The following is a 21,242-nucleotide window of genomic DNA, read 5'->3' as shown; positions in this document are numbered from 1 at the left end:
AAATGGTCTGCTTTGAAGTAGCCTTTCCCTGTGCCCCTGCAGCAAATGCCACCAGTAATGTCTCAGATTTTCTTGGAGATTTTGTCCTGTTTAAGTAGAATCTCAGTTGTCTGTGTACATCCAATGAATGCAGAATCCGCTCCCCCTTGTTCTGTAGATTTGGGAAGAAAGGTGGCAGATGAATGGTCTGATTAAGGGCCACACTAGATACCACTTTAGGCATAAAGGATGGATTGGTCCTGAGAGCCACCCTGTCCGGGTAAAAAATAATAAAAGGCTGGAGTTCTGAAACCCTTCTAGCTGAAGTGACTGCTAAAAGAAAAGCTGTTTTGCAAGAGAGAAATTTTAGGTCTGCAGTAGCAGCTGGCTCAAAAGGAGGTAGGGTGAGTTTTTCCAAAACAAAATTGATTTCCCATGCCGGAGTTGGTGCTCTCCTGGGAGGTCTTACATTTCTGGCCCCTCTGAGGTACTGCTTTAGCAGAGGATGAGAAAAGAGGGGAGGCTCTGTGTTGTAATGAGCTGAAATGGCAGAGGCATGGATTTTTATGGCCCCTGTGAAGCATCTCAGTTAAGTATTGCAGATTCTGAGGAATATTAGACATTGCTCCAAAATGACATCCATCACAGGTTTGCTGAGAGATGTAGCTGGTGAAATTAGTTGATTAGCCATGCTGCAAGATTCAGAGTTTGGAGCCGAGTGTGCAGAATTTGATAGTTCTGCTGAGACAGTAGGTAAGGTGTCTGAGGCAGGTACCATGGAGGAAGGTGCAACATATTGCGTAGGAGCAGGTACCAGTGTTGGAGAGGCCAGTCTGGAGCAATCTGAATCATTTTTGTTTTTTCCTGTCTGACTTTTAGTAGAACTTTGGAGAGCAGAGGCAGAGGGGGAAAGGCATAGACTGATAGTTTTTTCCAGCTGAATGATAGAGCATCTACTTTCCAAGCTTTTTTGTGATGAATTCTTGTGCAGAATTTGTCCAACTGATAGTTCTGGGGGTGAGGCAAAAAGATCTATGTCTGGACTCCCCCATTTGCTTGTCAACATGCTGAAGATTTGTGGATCCAGTTTCCATTCGTGTGGGTCCATAAGATTTCTGCTTAGTGCGTCTGCCAGAGTATTTTGTTTTCCTGGCAGGAATTGAGCTTGTAGATGTATTTGATAAGTCAAGGCCATGTTCCACAATGCCATGGCTAGTCTGCAAAGGGGGTAGGAGTGGGTACCCCCCTGCTTGTTTATGTACCACATGACTGTGGTGTTGTCTGTCTTTATCAGTAGTTGTCCTGGATGAAGATAGTCCTTGAAGGCTGTCAATGCATTCTGTACAGCTAGCATCTCTTTCTGATTGACATGTAGATGCATTTGATTTGGGCTTCATTGGCCCTGAATGCATCTCCCTGCCAGATACGCCCCCCCCAAGCATAATCTGATGTGTCTGTTGTCAGGGTTTGGGCGGCAGGGGGTGGAATGAATGACAGTCCCTTGTTCTGGTGGCAGGCCTCTGCCAACCATAGGAACTCTAGCTGCAGGCAAGGAATTATAGGAATCATTGTTTACAGGCTGTGACAATGTTGACTCCATAAGCTTTTTAGGTACCATTGAAGTTTCCTCATATGCAGTCTTGCATATGGAATTATTAGAATGCAGGAGGCCATGAACCCCCAAGGCCTGCAGAATTTGTCTTGCAGACAGCTGGGATTTTCTGGCCACCTGTTTGAAGTAAGTCATCAATTGAATTTGTTTTTCTGGCGTAAGGTAAGTCATCTGGGCAGTTGTATTCAAGCTTGCACCCAGGAATGTAATTATTTGAGAGGGTACCAGTTGTGATTTATTTTCGTTTATGGTGTATCCTAGACAAGTTAGAAGTTTTTTTTACAAACGCCAGATGTTTTAGAAGAGTGTCCTTGTTTTCTGCCTGAATTAGACAATCGTCCAGGTATGGATAAATTTGAATATGTCTTTGCCTGCAAAATGCAATTACTGGTGCTAGGCACTTTGTGAAGACCTTGGGCACAGTAGATAAGCCAAAGGGCAGTGCAGAGAACTGGTAATGCAAAAAGCCTGCTTTGAAGCGGAGGTATCTTCTGCAAGAGTCCCCGACTGGGATATGCAGGTAAGCCTCTTTTAAGTCTAGAGTTACCAACCAGGAATCCTTGCCTGGCATAGGTAGTAATTGTTGGAGAGTCAGCATCTTGAATTTTGGAGTGTCCAGAAATGTATTTAAAATAGATAAGTCCAGAATTGGACACCATGATTTGTCTTTTCTGGGTACCATGAAAAGTCTTGAATAAAAACCTTGGCCCTTTTCCTTTTCTGGTTCTGGTTGAATATCCCCCATATTCATGAGGGACATAACCTGTTTCTGGGCCTCTGCCCACTGATTTGGAGGCAAATCTGGCCATTCATTTGGGATTGGCAACGTGTGGAAATGAAATCTGTATCCCTGGGATACTATATTTAAAACCCATTTGTCCAGGGTAATCAGTTGCCAGTTTCGTGCATTAAGTGCCAGTTTTCCCGCCAAAGGGGCGGCCAAAAGATAAGTGCTTGGTGATTACAGAGGAAAGTCATTAAGACTGTTCACCGTAGGAAGGTGCCTTGTCACTTTCAGATTTGGAGGTGGAGGCACCCCATTGCTTTGTTCTATAAGTTCCTTGCGACTGAAACCTGGAGCCTTTGGAATGTCTGGGTTTAACCTGAGCAGCTCTGGTGGGTAGTGGAAAGGACCAGTTCTTAGTAGGCCAGTGCCTACTGAACCTGGGCGGCTGCACTTGTAGGAAATCTTTCACAGTTTGCATAGATTTAGCTTTATCTTCCATCTGTTTCAAAACTTCCTCTGCCTTATCACCAAATAGACTGTCCTGTTGTAAAGGAGCATCCAACAATTTTGCTTTAACATGGTCAGGCAAATATTTCTCCTTGAGCCAAGCATGCCTTCTTATCAAAGATCCAGTTATAGCAGCCCTGCAAGGCCTCCAAGGAATCAAAACCACACTGCAAAAGTATGTTTACCAACTTGTTCAGCTGAATGCAATAAATCCTGCAACTCTATTTTCCACACAGTCAGAAATCAACATTTTCTGTTTAAGTAAGCCCATGACATGCTGTTGATATTTAAGCATATGAAATTGACAGTTTAAAGCCCTGATTCCCAAAGTTGCAGACGTGTAAACCTTCTTACCCCATTTATCCAGCACCCTGGAATCTGTATCAGAAGGGGTTGGATTTTTAGCGGTAGAAGCCTTAATGCCCTTGGGACTCTGAGAAATGGTTTCAGGGTCAGCAGTAGGGTTTTTTAGAGAGAAATTTATGGGAGTCAGGAACCCTGTAATATCTGTCTGGCTTACTAGGAGCCATACTGGACTCTGAAAAAACATCATCAACAATGTCTAAAACAGGATGTATAGCCAAAGGCCTATGCTGAGGAAGAAGAAGGAAATCCCCAAGTCTCTTTTTAGATTCTGAGAAATCCTGACTCTCCCAGTGAAAGTGTTCCCTTAAGGTAAGCAAAGTTTCTCCAAAAGAGAAATCCTCATTTGGAGAAGCAGAAGGGATGGAATCTTCTGTATCAGAGTCCTCATAAGTGGGAATAGATAATTCATGATCAGAAGAGGAATCAGAAGAAATGGAAACCTGATCTGAAGATTCATAGTCAGTGCCTTGCCTAGGCCTCTTAGCAAAAGTGGGATGGGTACCCCTGATCAAGGTAATTAAATCCTCAGCCATTTTGATCATTTGTTTTTTAGGCATAGTGGCCCAAGCGTCAGTTTTATAGACACAGAAGTCGTTTTTGACCTTAGTTTTGAAGATGGCGGTGTAATATACAAATCTTTAGGCCTGAAAACACCCTCTGAAGCCGGTGGCTGCTCAGCGGCTCCGGACCCATCTAAGGTAGAGACATCTGCGGGTTCAATACTTAAAGTATCTCGCGGCATACCGGACTCCGAATGGGACTCGGTAGAGGCCTGCGAATCAAAAGTAGCGGGTATCAGGGGCTGCAAAAGCTCCTCACTGAGTACTGGTGACTAGCTTAGGAGAAGCTTCGTCATCGTTTTTGGACCTTGATGACCTGTCTCTTTTTTCTTTGCATTTTTTGGTATTCCGGTAGTCGGATTGCTAACCGACATTTCTGGATAGTTAAAACTCGAGCCAAAATATGTAGAAGCAAAAATATACTGACGTTTAATAGTGCGTTGATTACATTTAGCACAAAACAGACAACAAGGCACGTTGTGGTCAGGGCCTAGGCAAGGAATACAGTACAAATGAAAATCCTTATGAGGTATTTGCTTCCCACAAGTAATGCAATTATTAACTTTTACTGACATCGGTAAGGAGCATGAAAAAGTTTCCCCAACGGGGTACTTAGCTTTTAGTTGAAGACTTTGGTTCTGAAACTTGAAAATGAAAGTTTCAGGAGTCGGCCGACCGGCACTTGCGAACTGCTTCTGCTTCGGGTACAGCGCGGCAAGAAAGACTGATGTAATGGCGTCAGCTGCATGTTTTATACCCCTGATGACCTGACGTCATGGAAGAAGGGACAACAACTGACGCAGGACCCAAGACTTTGTTAATCAGGCCGACTGAGGGCAACCTGCCAGCAGATTACCCAAATGTAATGACTGCAACAGTGAAACACGAAGAACATCCAGGGTCACACCCCACTCCGCCGAGCTGCCTCCCAGAGTAGGAGCCGAGAGAGGGCTTTTAAATGCCAGGGCACTAGAAAACGTAGACAGTGCTGTGGAAAAGATCAGAGCTGATGCAGGGATTCCAGAGCCGGTAACCAAATCACGTCCCGTAGGTGTGACAGATCTGATGGAGCTGAAGACTACAAAGTCGGTACCGGCACCAAGGTGAGATCCACCATCAGTACCGAAGTGGTTGGCATAGGAAAAGTCGAAGTGGGCTCCAAGACCTGCTGAGAGGTTGAAGGAGGAAGATATATGGGAGTCCTGGGAGAGGACACCTTAGCCCTGGTAGGGAGGGAGGTCCGAAGGGGGGCAGGAAGACCTCTGGCTGCCAAGAGCTGATCCACCAATCTTAACTATATCCAGTTCTGAAAGACTCCTGCAGGAGTGGATGTACATCTCTGAAGATGATTCTGGTCCATCTACAAAGGAGCTTAACTGCTGACCCAAAAAGTGGTTTACAGATGGGGAGTATCTAGTCCTGGGGTACTTACTACTTCGAATTTTGGCACCTAAGTCTGCTGAACAGACATTTGCTTGGCAGGGGAAGATGGGACCAAAACTTCTGAGGAAATCATCATTGGTGCCGGGAGGTCATCGGTACCGAAGGCAAGGCCAGTGCCGCAGGAGTTTGGGTAGTCTCAACAGACGGCACAGGGGGATTTTGAAGGTTTCGGTGTCAGAGCAGGAGCTGGTGCAAAGTTAGGCATTTTAGGTTTTGGTTCCGATGAATAGATCGGAACCTGAGACATCGAAGACTTAGACTTGTGTACCTTGGGAGACGACGGTACTGAGTGGCTTCTTTTCTTGGAATCTGTCCTGGGAGATTTTGAGGTCTCCACCTCAGATGAAGCTTCACTGAATGGGCATTTTAGTAAACCCTTTAAAATGAGTTTGTTCTGTCTCTCTGCAAGGGTGCAATCACTGAAATCCTTGCAGAGTTCACATGGTGGTTATATCTCTAGATGAGGGACACCCAAGCAATAAACCCATGCAAGATGCCCATCAGAACTGGGTGTCTTCCTGCCACAGTCCCTGCATTGTTTGAACCCTGTAGTTCCCTTCTGCTTTTCTGCCATTTTCACTAAAGAAGGCACACGTACAGACGCGCGCTCACACACACACACACACACACACGACACAAAGAACAAGAAGTAAAGATATTTTTTTCGATACACCAACAATTGTACTTGAGAATACCCACAAAAAAGGGTTTTAAAAAAAAAAAAAAAAAGAGAGGGGGTAATACCAACAATGGTATCAACAATTACCCATAGGTAGAGGGAAGGAGGGTACCAACTATGGTAAGACAGAATACTTAAAGTAAAATGGGGTAGATACCAGTTACTATCAACTATCACCCACTAACGACAGTCTTAGGAATTAAGAAAGGAAGAAACCGTCAAAAAGGATATAGAAATATCATTTTATAAATCAAGAAAAAGTTTAGCATTTAGCTGACGCGTCTGATTTTCTACGCAGCAAACGAGATCTGAGGTGACGTGAAGATGAGTAGTATGGGTAGGTTTAGCTCGAGAGTTTTTGGTTGGCGCGAGCATGATACAACGGCCAAGTTGGTTCTGAGGATCGGAACTGAACCCAACAGTCAAGTATGAATGAAGACTGACATCAGATCTTATCTTTATAAAATCGTATACAAAACTATAGCTGTATACAGTTAAATGTTAACATACCTGCGTAAACACTTCTGTATTTATTTTTGTTATGGTAAGAACAAATATACAGTTGTAATGAAAAGCATATTTTTTAGATATCTCAAATGTTGTATCATTTATAGAAACTGTATAGCTTAAAGATGAATATGAAAGAAGTGGTATACAAAGCTGTTAAAAATTCAGCTTTAGAAGAGCCCTATCATTATTTACATTTTTGAAAATGCAAGCTCCTATAATTTTGAAAGATTTTAAAGCACTTACTAACTACAGTGCTCTACATGCTTGCAAGTGTTTTACACTCCAATTACTCAAAACAGTTACCATGGTCATTTAACAAAAAAATCAAGAAAAATCATTGTATTTACTTACCTTATGATTTGTAGGCAAAGACAGTGAGATCAGCTCAGGACAGAAGACTTTATACAAGGCAAGTAATGCCTGGAGGTAGGGTTGTTTTCCCTGCATTAAAAATGAAGTCATTTAGAGCTCACCATAGCCTAGACAAACATATTACCTACAATCAAATACAAAATGAAATCAATTTCAGCAGACAGATTTTCAATGAAACAAAGAATAGAACTGGAATGTACAACGCCGCCACTAGATACTGATGTAGAACACTTTGATACCATTCTTAAAGACCCTAAATAATCTAGTGCCAGCACGTAATAAAAGAGTAAAGTCCAACTCTGCACTAACACAAGAAACAAACAAAACCAATGACAAAAGGGGATAAAGCCTGGAACAGTCAGGTGACCAGGCACTGTTCTGCTGTATTCATCTGTGCAATCCAAGGAATCTGGTACAGTCTGCTAAACGCAAGTACAACTTTATACTATATTTTGTATTTTTAAACTGCATTTTTGTTATATTGCTGCTGATTTTTTACAACTGTTCTTGCTGATTTGTTGCACTGTTTGTCTGCTGTAGCATAGATGAGATTCAGACTAGCTGAATCTGGTTCTGTCTGTTAAATTTAGTAGTAAAACCAGGCTACTGTTTGTTGGAGAGGGTTCCACTGGACCCTTGTGGCAGGAGAGTGCAGTTAGGACTCATCTGAAGGAAGGTTGCTGGCACAGGGCTCAGTTCTGAGCTTTTTCTATAGGTAACATTGTTTAATTCAGTGTACGCACTGTTGCTACATAAGCCCTGTGTTTGCACAGGTTTGTGCTTGTTTTAACACACCTGCACAGAGTTAGGTGGCCAGCCACTACTCTGCTGTATCCATCTGTTTACCCATAAGCCACTGCTCTGCTGCATTCATCTGTTTACCCATAAGCCACTGCTCTGCTGCATTCATCTGTTTACCCATAAGCCACTGCTCTGCTGTATTCATCTGTTTATCCATAAGCCACTGCTCTGCTGTATTCATCTGTTTACCCATAAGCCACTGCTCTGCTGTATTCATCTGTTTACCCATAAGCCACTGCTCTGCTGTATTCATCTGTTTACCCATAAGCCACTGCTCTGCTGTATTCATCTGTTTACCCATAAGCCACTGCTCTGCTGTATTCATATGTTTGCACGTAGCGTACCACAGTGAACCATCACACTACTGCACTGTGGGGGTAACCATTGGCAGTTATACAGACACACACTTCAGTAGATAAATTTTCCATTAGTAGTTACCTGTGATCCAGCCAAGGAGTCCTTAAAATGCTGTTAGCTGCCTTTTGTTCCTTAAACAATCCCAAAACCACCAAAACTACAAGTCTCATACCATTTAGACAAACCCCACTAGTACAGACCCTTTATAGCGCATCCCATTTGTATAGACCCCACTGAGAGCACTCACTTATACCACACCTCTACATTTTCTCTCCCCGCTGCAAAAACAGGACTTGACCTAGCATTATGGATGGTCAGTTTCCCTCCATTTCTCCTACCAGCCTGATTGATATGGGTATTCTGAGGCAGTGTAGCAACAGCCTCATGTACACTGACAACCCTATACTCCTAAATCACCCAAGTACAATTTATGAGAGATGCATCTACACTAAGACTTTGGAATCCTTGCTTTCTCTCGCACAGAACAGTAACACTGAACAGGTTGTCAGCTCACATACCACACCTCCTACGCAAACCATGCACTCAGCACAAACCATCATACGTGGAGGTACTCACCAGAAACCTACCTAAACACCAGAGACCTTCCAAACAAAAGCATGCTACACATAAATACAGCACCTACAGGACTCAATCTACACAGAAAGACCAGCATTGGTGTCCCCCCAAATAAACCCGAAGGCAAACACATCTAAACCAAACTTTTATTCATAGGTGATGCCATTGTGATACACACAGATGTCCCACTCACCAGGCTGGACAAGGAGAAGATTACGGGCAGCTGTCTATCGAGTGCCAGGAGCCATCAGATCACACATGCACTCGAGTCTTTCAACAAGTACCATTATGAATCTGTCATAGTTCATGTTGGAAATGACTTCAGACATACCTCACTGGACTATATGAAGAGAGACATGATTGAGCTTTATGGACAAGTGTCCCAGGCAGGTATGTCCCTCGCCTTGAGCAGCATCATACCCTCACCTAGGATGATACCACAATATAAACAAAAAATGATTAACTGATTAACTTCAACAAATGGCTTAGTTTCTGGTGTCATTCTAAGGGGAATCCACTTCCTGTCAGCCTGGGATGACATGGTTGGTAGACCACGCTGCTTTGCCAGAGATGGTCTTCACCTGTCACCTCTGGACTTTCAGTTACTGGCCAAGGCACTTGTCTCCCCCACAGTGCCTTTTTTAGGCAAGGTCTCAAGAACAAAATTTCTAACATGAAAATATCACTCACAAACAAATTAAAACTTATGCTGCTAAATTCTAGGAGTTTAAATCAGAAACTGTACTCTCTGAAAGCATTCCTCTCCCTGAAGGATGTTGACATCTACGCACTCACAGAAACTTGGTTCAGGGCCGCAAAGAGTATTCCAACCCTGCAAGGCTACAATGCCTTCCACACTTTCAGACTGCAAAATGAACATGTAAGAACCAAAGGAGGAGTATCTATCTTCAACAAAGATAAATATATCTTTACACCTGTTAGACAGGAAAACTCCATGGAGTTACTCCAAAGTTTAACTAACTGTGGATAAGACCCCACCCCCACCCCACCACTTCAAATCATTATTAGCTACAGGCCCCCTTCAGTGAACCAAGATACCCATTGCTGCTTATTTGGACCTACTTGAGTCAATCAAATTACAAACACTCTAATCAAGGGCTCTTTTAAGGGTTTATATCGCTTTGTCAAAGACTGAAAATATTGAAGCTGATATGGTCAGCACCATATCAGCGAAAGTGAAAGACACAGAATGTTTTAACAGAAATCTCATTAAGGGGAGATTTCCATTTACTGCAATGCAGTGCGATCTCGGAGTTGATATATTTAAGTAGCGGGGGTGTGGGGGGTGTAGGGGGGCTTGCCCCCTGCTTGCAATGTTTAATTGTTTTATTTTTTTTTGTTTTCTTTTTTATGTTTTGAAGTTTCAGAATATCGCTATGGTGTCGACCATATCAGAGTCGATATTTTGAAATTTCGATGATGTGATATAAACACGATTTTAAGTATCTCTCCATTGACTGGGAAACGTACACAAGTACCAACATGCTCGCACAAAGGTTCCTTCACTTTGTTAACATTAATGCCCTGAAACACATACTATGCAACCCCACAAGGGGCTCAAATATTCTCAATCTGGTCCTCACCAATATAGGTGAACATGTCTATATCACTTCAAAGAAACGGCAGAAGTTTGAACACCATATGTTCGAACTTCTAACCTTGAAGTGCAAAACCATCGAAGGCTTAGAACAGAGATTTTTTTCCCCAGAGAAAAAAATCGTTGTTCCAAGAAACACACACACAACACAAGCACACCAAAAAAAAACAGCAATCCACACACATACACTTAAAATCCTACGTCTCACCCTACACTAAACTGTACATACACTACTATCTATCCACTTACCTTAACCCAAACCCTAACCCTAAGGTCCATTACTATTGCACACTCACCTGACCCGCGCCCTAACCCTAACTTGCCTATCCCGCCCTAACTCTAAAGTCTGTCACTACCACACACCCACCTCACCCACGCCCTAACCCTAACTCACCTAACCCTAACGTCCGCACAATCGCACACTTACCTGAACCCAACCTGTAACTTTCCACCACAGTGCTGAAAACTGCGAAGCCACAGAAACGGCCCACCAAATTCTTTCCCTGGAAAAGAATTTGGTGTTCCGTTGCTTCGCGATAATCAGTTTTCGAACTTCACAGTTCGAACATATGGTGTTCGAACTTGCTGAAGTTTCGACGAACTGATAGGAACCCTAGGTGACCTTTGCACCACCACAATTAAAGGGCCCTCATTGGTTAAATCTGATCACAAATCAGTCACATTTGAAGTAGCTATATCACCTGAAACCCTCAGGTGAAATCAAGCTAAAAGTTTTTGACCAAAGCTAATTATACCCTCCTAAGGGATGGCATAAATTTCCAAGCTCCTGTTCCCACAAATGGCATTGACAACTACACTAAGGTATACACAAATGCCCTGTACAATCACTTATACAAATGTATTGACACTGCTGTAGCTGACAGGATCACAATAAGATCCTCAAAAAAAAAAACAAGCCTCCCTTCTGGACATCTAGCATCAACAGGTTATACAACAAGAGGAAGAAGTTGCTGTCGGAGAATAAAAAGAGAGGTCCCAGCACTGGAAGAACACCCTTCTCTACTTGAACAAATAAGACAACTTGTAAAATCCTCTAAGGGCACCTTCAAAAACAATTTAGCAACCATAGCTAAGGATAACCATAAGGCATTCTTCAGCTATATCCGTAAACAAAAAGTTAGGACCCAGATGTGTGCTGAACTAGCTGTGGATGGCATCACACACACTGTTCTGATACTAAGAACCAACTAGCTGCCTTTTCTAGCTTGAGCTTTCTGACTTGAGCTCCTCCCCTATACCCATTCTCCCCCCAACATACTTCAGATCAAGTTTGCCAGAAAAGGCATGGCACAAACATAACTGTACTACAGAAAAACAGAGCTCTACTAAACATCAAGAGCTCAACATAAGGAATGGAGATTCCTTGTACATTCAACCAGGCTTCCCAAAGACTTGGGACAGGGGGATGGGAGGTGGTGGTCAGGAAAGTTAATGAAGATGGACAACACAGAGGCAACGTTATGGTAAGAATATAACTTCTTTACCTGATGTTATCCTCTTCATTTCAGTAACCTGTGGGACAGAATCCCCAGCTACTAAGATCCAGGGTGGCCTCATGGAAGGATATTCTGCACTTCTACTTCTGGACATGATGTCCAATTTGTAATGTGTAACAAACGTGTGAGGATTAGACAAAGTAGCTGCTGCACAAATGTCCTCAATGGAGACTCTAGACTAAAAGGCCCAAGAAGTAGCCATGAATCTTGTGAAGTGGGTCTTAACTTGGCCTCGTAAGGAAACATTCTGGGAGGAATAAAGGCAATACAGTCCTTCAACCATCTAGCTAGCAAGACTTTGATAATAAATGTACCTCTTTTTGTCACAGAGAAAGATACAAACAACTGATCAAACTTCCTAAAGGACTTAGTCCTATGTAAATAAAAACAAAGCTGTCTGTGAACATCACGCAAATGAAAAGCATATTCACCTTTATTTTGATCATTGGAAAAAAGACTGGAAGATCGACAGACTGATTAATATTCCTTTCCTTAGCAACCTTGGATAAAAAAGAAGGATTAGCATGCAGGGCCACACTATTCTTCTGAAAATCAAATATGGAAATTTTGAAGAAAGGTCCTAGAGTTCAGACACTCCTTTCTGAGAAGTATAGCTATCAGAAAAAAGGTTTTCCAGGAAAGGAATTTTAAATCCACAGTTCCTGCAAGTTCAAAGGACGGGTGAACCAAGGCTTGTAAAATCATTGTTAGATCCCACGGAGGGGTAAGGATCTTTCACTGGGGGCTGTAGTAGGAAAGTACTCCTAAGGAAGTTTTACAGATTATATAACAGGCAAGGTATAAAGAATCAAGACAAAGGTGAAAATTGGATATGACTGCTAGATGGACTTTGACAGAAGAATAACTAGCTCCATCATGGAAAAGGGAAGCCAAAAAGTCAAGTACAACTCCAACTGGTGCTGTACTTATCGAAGAACTGTGTGAGGAGACCAAAACAGCTTGAATGGGGAAAGAATGGCTGGGATATCCTGCCATCATCCGAAGAGGAGAAACCATGTGGTTAGCGTCAGGCCCTGAATGGCTGGATAGGGATGCCCTGATGGGTGAGAAAGCAGATCTGGGACCGATCTAACCTCATCAGAAGGCAAACCAGATGAGACGAAAAGAAGGTGAACAAACTTTGTCCAGGCCAAAAGGAGACAATAAGGGTAACTTTGCTCTGCAACCGAGAACTTCCTGCAAGAACTTGGTAATTAGAGACAGAGGAGGAAAGGCAGAGAGAAAACTGGAAGGCCAGGCATGTAACAGAGTGTCCCTGGGTGACCATCTCTGCGGAGGGATCAAGGCAAAGTACCTGCTGCATATGCTGTTGAAAGGGGAAGCAAACAAATCACAGCATGGATGACCCCATTTCTGGGAGCTCATATCTGCAGCAGACTGGTTCAGAGACTACTCGTGAGGCATCAGTAAAACTCGACTGAGCTGGATTGCAAACATGTTAGAAACACACATGTGTTTCTATCAGAAAGCAGTTGATGGAGACCGCCCAGTGCTAAACCCTCATCATCTCTTGACAAAGGGGATAGGAACTGGTTCCTCCCTGTTTGTTGATGTACCAAACTATTGACATGCTGTCTGTTTGGATTGCAAGAGTCCTCAGAGGGAGAAACCTGTCTAACTCCTGCAATACTAGAAGAACCGCTCATCTCCAGTACACTGACATGCAACTTGGTCTCCTGGGACATTCACATGCCTTGAACTGTTCGAATGAGATAATGCCCCCCCACCCTAACTGGGAGGCGTCCATGGTTACCATGGCATTTGGGGATGGAAAAACAAATGGGCATCCTAGCAAAACCTCTTCAGAGTGAAGCCACCAGAGCAGAGAATAATTGTACACTCACGATAGCTTGATGGGAAAACTTTGAGGATTCCTGAGTAGTGAGCACTGAACCACTAACGTCCATTGCAAAATCCTTATGTGGAAACAAGCCATGGGCAGGACAGTAATCATGGCCACCATGAAGCTCAATGTGCTGAGTACTAAATTGGCTGGACATTCAGGAATGCGTAGAGTTCGACTGATTCTTAACCCTGTCTGTTGTCAAGAAAATGCAGGATGTCCTTGTATCCAAACGAGCCCAGATGAAATCTATTACCTGAACCAGATCCAACTGGGATTTCTCCATGTTAATAGTGATCCCCAAGCTTGGAGATAGCTGTAGTAGATAGCCTATGGCTTGAATGAGTAGATGCCTGGTTGAAGCGGTCAGAAGTCAGTCATCCAGATACGGAAAAATCTGGTAGCCCTGCAGCCCGAGATATGCTGCCACCACTGCCAAGCATTTGGTGAACACCCTGGTGGCTGTGGTGAGACCAAATGGGAGTGACCTGAACTGGTAATGACTGGCTCCCAGCCTGAAATGCAGAAATTGCATGGAGAATCTGTCCATCTTGAGAGCACATCCCTTTCTCCGCCTTCAGAAGAGGCATGATGGACTGGATTGTAGCCATCCTGAACTTTCTATGTTTTATCGATTTGTTCAGAGAGGTCAAGTCCAGAATGGGTCTCAGGTCCCCTGTCTTTTTGGGTACTAAAAAGAATCTGGAGTAAAAGCCCAATCTGACTTTTCAGCAAAAGCTTCCTACTACCTGGGCCACATCCTCCCTCTGACTAGGTGGAACATCGGGGAGGCAACGTTTTTGCTTGGGAGACTCCAGAAAGAGAATGAAGTATTCTCTAGATATGATCCTTAACACCATTTGTCACTTGTGATGGCCTCCCAGCCTTCTGGGTGCAAGAAGAACCCCCCCCACCGACTGCCTCCAGAGGATCGCTGGAAAGGCTTGTCCTGAAAAGCTTTCCACAACCCCTGATTTTGCTGACCCCCTCGACCGTGTGGGCAGCATCTTGCACTCGGAATATTCTCCCCTCTGGGTTGGGGGGGACTCTACCTGAAAGTACTGAAAAGGACCTTGCGACTTCTGAAGCCACATTTTCTTACTCCCATTCTGGTTCCTAGAAAAGGTCCTTTGCGGAGTAGAGAAATGTATTCCGATGGCAGACAAGGTCTTTCCATCCTTCTCATTCCAGGAGAGAATCTCACAACTGGTCCAAATAAGGTGGAACCATCAAAGAGGGCGTTAATAAAGGATTGTTTGAAAGGCTCAAGAAAATCATCCAGGCATGACGCCTCACGGCAATGCCTGAAATGGCAGCCATTGAGGTACCCTCTGCTGCATGGAAAATCAACCTCATGGACGCACTGGCTAATGACTGTAGGGTGACCAGTCTTGAGGAGACAATTTTCTGATCCTCAGGAGACATGGACCCTGGGGGTCAAGCTAGAAAGTTCCTTTAAGTCCCTTTGTAGCCTCGTAAAGCGGGATAAGCAGGTCAACACCCTCAAGGTGAACATGAAAGAGGTGTAATCCCCTTTTCCCAAGTCTGTTGAAAGCCTGTGATTCCCTATTCGGGGGGGGGGGGGCTCTCCTGGGCGAGCTACTTCTTGGTGGCTACCACAACACCCATGGCATCTATGGGAATACCCTTGGCCAAAAAAACGAAGTTATGTACTCACCATAACTTTCCATCTGAGTAGTTCTACTTCACTGGTCTTCAACCTGTGGGATACCGGATCCGTATCGGATACGAGCCGGCAACCTTACTAGCATCTGCTCCGAGCTCCAAGCTCCTCCCCTTACCCATAATACACCTCCACTACCTTCCAACCCCCAGATCAAGTTTGCTGAATCTTATACTGATAACCCGACCTGAAAAAATACTTCTGACCTATAACTGCAGCCCGTAGGTTGTTCATATGTCAAGGTCCGGGGGAAGAGGGAGGGACGGTTGAAGACAAATGAAGTAGAACTACTCAGATGGAACGTTATAGTGAGTACATAACTTCTTTATCTGAAGTAGTTTACTTCATTTGGTCTTCAACCTGTGGGACAGAGTCCCCAGCTACAAAACTCCTGGGTGGCCCTCATGGAACGATATTCCGGACCACCGCGGAACCAAAGGATGCTCTCCTTCTGGAAGTCAAATCCAATTTGTAATGAGAAATAAATGTATGAGATGAGGACCAAGTAGCTGCAGAACAAATATCATCCAAAGAAACTCTAGACCAAAAGGCCGCAGATGTAGCCATGGATCTAGTGGAATGAGCTCTCACCTGACTCGGAGACATGCCTCTATCCTTATAGACCTGAAGGATGCATGAAGAAATCCATCTAGCAATAGTGATCTTGGAAACAGGTTTCCCCAAAAAAGGTTTATAGAAGGATACAAACAATTGATCAGATCTACAGAAATTTTCTGTCCTGTGTAAACAGAATCGTAACTGTCTAAGGACATCCGGCAGGTGGAGTTTGTATTCCATCTTGTTAGCAGAATTAGGAAAGAAAACAGGTAAATTGATGGTCTGATTGATATTAACTGGTGATGCCACCTTAGGAAAAAAGGATGGATTGCTCCGAAGGGAAACCCTATCTTTGTGAAAAATCATATAAGGAACTTTGACGGACAAGGCCTGCAGTTCTGAAACCTTTTTGGCAGAGGTAATAGCCACCAGAAATGCTGTTTTCCAAGATAAATATTTTAGATCTGTGATTGCAGCAGGTTCAAAAGGCAGAGCAACCAGAGATTGAAGAACCATAGTAACGTCCCATGGGGGAACAGGATCCTTGACCGGGGGGCGTAACAGAAAAGTGCCTTTAATAAATGCTTTACACAGCCTGGAGGAGGCTAGAGAGGCAGAATTCTTACCCACATGAAAATGGGAAATGGCAGCCAACTGAACCTTGACAGTAGAAGTACTAGCTCCGTGTTGAAAAATATCAGCTAGAAAATCAAGAATAGCAGAAATAGGAGCCGTGAAAGGGGTCTAAACTCCTTTGAGAGGACCAAAAGGAAAAACATTTCCATTTGCTGCGATAAACCTTCCTGGTAGAAGACTTATGAGCAGCCACCAAAATAGACCTAACTGAGAAGGATAATTCCAGAGTCCTAGCAATCACAGGAACTGGAGCAGCCAAGCTGTGAGCTTCAAACTGCCCAGATTTGGATGAGGAACCCTGGAGAGGAGTGAAATCAGATCCTGAATGGGATCCAAGGCAGAGCCAGAAGGTGAGACCAAAGGAAGGGAAAACATACCTGTCAAGGCCAAAACAGGGCTAATGAGTATCACTTTGCTCCCCAGTTGACGAGCTTTCTGTAGATACCTCGGAATAAGAGGTACTGGAGGGTAAGCATACAGACGACCGGGAGGCCAAGCATGGACTAGAGCATCTCTGGAGGACTCCCCCTGCAGGGGGTTCAGAACAAATAACTCGCTGCACTTCGCGTTGGAAGGAGATGCGAAGAGACTACAGCAAGGCTGACCCAACTCGAGGAAGATCTGTTTCGCTACTGAAAGATTCAGAGACTACTCGTAAAGCATCACAAATGGCCTCAAGCTAAATGCCAAAAAATGCATAGTCATCCCATTTGGGAAAACACCCACGAATTACCACATAGGTGGCAGCCCCCTTAATACAGAAGAGATCTGGGGACCCATGTAGATAGTAATCTCTCCTTTGACAATCATATTGCCAAAGTAGTTAGGAAATCCTTCTATGTGGCCCATCTAATTACTAAAGAGTTTGCATCCTGAAATAGAGAGGTTATTAGTGCCCCTCTACTCACCAATCATTAGACCCATCATAGAGTACAATGCCCCATTTGGGATGTACCTCATAAGACACTTCCAAACAACTGGAAAGACCACAAAAGTAACTCACCAAGAGGATTACTGGCTTCAAACATATTTCCTATGCAGCCCGACTGAAAAAACTCCGGCTGAACTCAGTGGCATATAGCTTACTCAGAAGTGATCTCTGCCTGACTTACAAAGCCATGTCCAACTCAGAATTGATGGACATGCTCCACGTAAATAAATCCAAGTCACTATGAGCCACGCGCTCTTGTGTGCTAAACCTTGCCACAACAATAAATAGAACATGCTGGAGGGATAGATTCCTGTCACAGACACTCCCCATGCTTTGGAACAAAATTCCAAACTACATCAGGCAGAGCCCCTCACTAACACTCTTCAAGAGAAACCTTGACGAGTAGATGGGTAACAGAAAATACACCCCTGGAATCACTTCATTGGCTCTGCTTGACAGAGGATCAGTTAATTAATCAATGGGGCAGTGAAAGTCAACACTCTCTGGCTAGGCTTATAAATGCCCGCAGGCAGATAGCCTAGTACCTACTTATGAACCTAATACTCCAACTTAACCTGTCAGCTAGTATGTTGGACCATCCCGGAATGTGCTTTGTGATGAGAAAAATGACCGGTGGAGATCGCCCATTGCCACACTCTCATGGCCTCGCGACAAAGGGGGTAAGATCTGGTCCCTCCCTAGTTTGCTAATATACCAGACCACTAACATGTCTGACTGAATTGCAATAGTTCCCAGAGGAAGAAAGGCATGTGCAAGCTGGTCTGTACAGGGGGCCACAGGCCTTGGACTGTCCTGCCCGAACAATTACCCCCCCCACCAGAGTTGGGAGGCATCTGTGGTCACTGTGACATGGGCCGGGGCTGGAAAGTACAGCTGTGTACACTTACCATAAATGTAGATGTTCGAGTGTCTTCACTGTTGCAGTCATGACAGCAGGGTTCTCCCCTGTCGGCAGGCTATCCTCGGTCGGCCAGAATCCCAAAGTCTGGGTCCGGTGTCGGCTGTTCAACCATGCTTCCTGACGTCAGAGCGCCAGGAGTACAAAGCTGACAGCCGACGCCATGTTCTCCAGTTTTTCTTGCCCCAGATGTCAGGAGCTCCAAATGAGTAAGGTCCCATACCCTTTGCAAATACACCTCAAAAGAATGGTGAGAAACGAAACCATACAAAGGTAAAAATAAGAGGGGACAGGAGGGAGGGAAACCCAGACTGCAACAGTGAAGACACTCGAACATCTACATTTATGGTAAGTGTACACAACTGTACTATGTTCATCGTGTTTCACTGTTGCAGTCATGACTGTAGGGTAGAATCCCAAAGCAGAGTGAAAGGGAGGTGGTCATAAAGTAGAAGGGGCGGCTAAAAGGCCCTGCAAGACTGCAGAAGCAAAGCCTGCCCTAGACTTAGAGTAGAGAGGTAGACTGTAGTGCTTTGAAAAAGTATGCACTGAACTCCAAGTTGCAGCCTCCAAAATGTCTTTGGTAGGAACTCCCCTGAGGAAGGCAGCTGAAGTGGCAGCAGCTCTGGTGGAATGAGTCCGTATACTCCCTGGGATTTGCTTTCCATGGTGTGAATAACAAAATCTAATACCATGAGCAATCCATTTAGAAATGGCCTGTTTTGAAATGGCTTTACATTGAGAACTTGAAGCATAAGAAACAAACAATTGCTCTGATTTTCTGATGTCCTTGGTTCTATCCAGGTAAAAACGTAGTTGTCTGTGTACATCCAAGGAATGTAAGATCCTTTCCCCTTTATTTTGAGGAGTGGGGAAAAAGGTTGGCAAGTGAATAGTTTGATTTAAAGCCACTTTGGAAACAACCTTAGGCATGAATGTAGGATTAGTCCTTAAAGAAACCCTGTCTTGATGAAAAATAATATAAGGTTCCACAGCCATAAGAGCTTGCAACTCTGAAACTCTCCTGGCAGAGGTCAGAGCTAACAGGATGGCTGTTTTCCAAGATAAAAACTTGATGTCAGAAGAGGCAGCAGGCTCAAAAGGAGGCAAGGTTAGTTTTTCCAAAACATAGTTAAGATCCCAAGCCGGACTGGGAGGAGATCTAGGAGGCCTTAAGTTCTTAGCTCCTCTAAGAAACTGTCTCATGAGCTGGTGGGAAAAGATTGGAGGGTTTGTATTATAATGAGCGGAAATAGCAGAGGCATGAATCTTAATGGAAGAGAAAGAGAGACCCTTATGCAAGAGATCTGTCAGATAAAGTAAAATCAAAAGAATGTTAGGAAGAAGAGGATCAGAATCCTGAGCCTGCATCCAGGAACAAAATCTTTTCCATTTTCCTGCATAAGATTTTCTAGTGCTAGGACGTCTGGCTTCTAAAATGACATCCATAACCTGCTTGGGTAGGAGAGAATGAATCAAAGACCCTGGATTAACCAGGCCGCCAGGCTGAGAGTTCTGACATGGGAGTGAAGAACCTGACCCTGATGTTGGGACAGAAGGTTCGGAGTCTGTGGTAAAACCCAAGGGGGCTCCCGACATAGGTTTTTCAGAGTTGAATACCAAAACTGTCGAGACCAATTTGGGGCCAGCAAGATAATCATCTTGGGCCTGTCCTGTTTTATCTTTAATAATACCCGTGGAAGAAGAAGAAGAGGTGGAAAGGCATATCGCGAGAGGTTTCTCCAACTGAATGATAGGGTATCCACTTTCCAAGCTTGTTTGTGGAAAGTCCTGGTGCAAAAATTCTGTAGTTGATGATTGAGATGGGATGCAAAGAGGTCTATGTGAGGACATCCCCAGACTGCTGTTATCATCCTGAATATTTCGGTGTCCAGCATCCACTCGTGCGGATCCGAAAGGTTTCTGCTCAGACTGTCTGCCAGGAAGTTTTGCTTTCCTGGTAGAAATTGAGCTTGAAGGTCCAAATTGCAAGCTAGAGCTGTGTTCCATAGATTCATGGCTAGTCTGCAAAGGGGGTAGGAATGAGATCCCCCTTGCTTGTAAATGTACCACATAACTGTGGTGTTGTCTGTTCGTATCAGTAGTTGTCTTGGTTGCAGAAGATTCCTAAAGGTCCACAGACCTTTCTGAACGGCTAACATTTCCTTTAAATTGATATGTAGGTGCTCCTGATCCTTTGTCCAAAGGCCCTGCATACAGTTGCCCAGAAAATGGGCTCCCCATGCATAATCTGAGGCATCTGTGGTTAGTATCTGAGTGGCAGGAGGCAGACAGAAGGGTTTTCCTTTGTTTAGAGTACATGCATTGGACTACCAAAGGAATTCCTTTTGAAGACAAGGCAGGATGGAGATCAGTATGTCTAAACTGTGGCAATGCTGAGACCATACACTTTTTAGGTACCACTGTATTTTCCTCATGTGCAGTCTTGCATATGGTACGAGAAGGATGCAGGAGGCCATGTAACCCAAAGCCTGCAGGAATTTCCTTGCAGAAAGCCGAGTTAAAGTTGCCAAGGTTTTGAAAGTTGAAGCCAGCTGTAATTGTTTTTCGTATGTCAGAAATGCCATCTGGGTTGTTGTGTTTAGAAGAGCACCCAGAAAAGTTATCTGTTGCGAGGGAGTCAAATTTGACTTTTTTATGTTGACAGTGAATCCCAGGAACTTGAGAAGTTTCTGAACAAATTCTAGATGCTGGAGTAAGACATCCTTGCTGTCTGCCTGAATAAGACAATCGTCCAGATAAGGGTAAATTTGAATTCCCTTGAGTCTGCAATAAGCTACTACTGGAGCCAGGCACTTGGTGAAGACCCTGGGCGCAGTAGACAATCCAAAGGGCAGCGCAGAGAATTGATAATGCCTGGACCCGGCCTTGAATCTGAGGTATTTTCTGCACTCCTGCCTGATGGGAATGTGTAAATATGCCTCTTTTAAATCCAAAGTCACCATCCATGCATTTTTGGTCAGCATTGGAAGTAGCTGCTGTAGAGTAAGCATCTTGAATTTTGG

At 44.1% G+C, this 21,242-nt stretch overlaps 1 protein-coding gene across 1 annotated transcript in view; it reads right to left on the bottom strand.

The window, feature by feature from the left end:
• Nucleotides 1-21,242, bottom strand: part of CENPI (centromere protein I) — a 2,543,587-nt gene that overhangs the window by 1,898,385 nt on the left and 623,960 nt on the right. The window contains exon 7 of the mRNA XM_044057225.1: nt 6,735-6,824. Within this exon, the coding sequence (XP_043913160.1) occupies nt 6,735-6,824 (90 nt within the window). The remainder of the gene's footprint in view (nt 1-6,734; nt 6,825-21,242) is intronic.

Source organism: Protopterus annectens, chromosome 15.part0, assembly GCF_019279795.1.
Source record: "Protopterus annectens isolate FY-2018-M chromosome 15.part0, PAN1.0, whole genome shotgun sequence".
NCBI classification, from domain to species: Eukaryota; Metazoa; Chordata; order Ceratodontiformes; family Protopteridae; genus Protopterus; species Protopterus annectens.
Note: the sequence above shows the minus strand (reverse complement) of the source record. Positions and strands in the feature narration are given on the sequence as shown.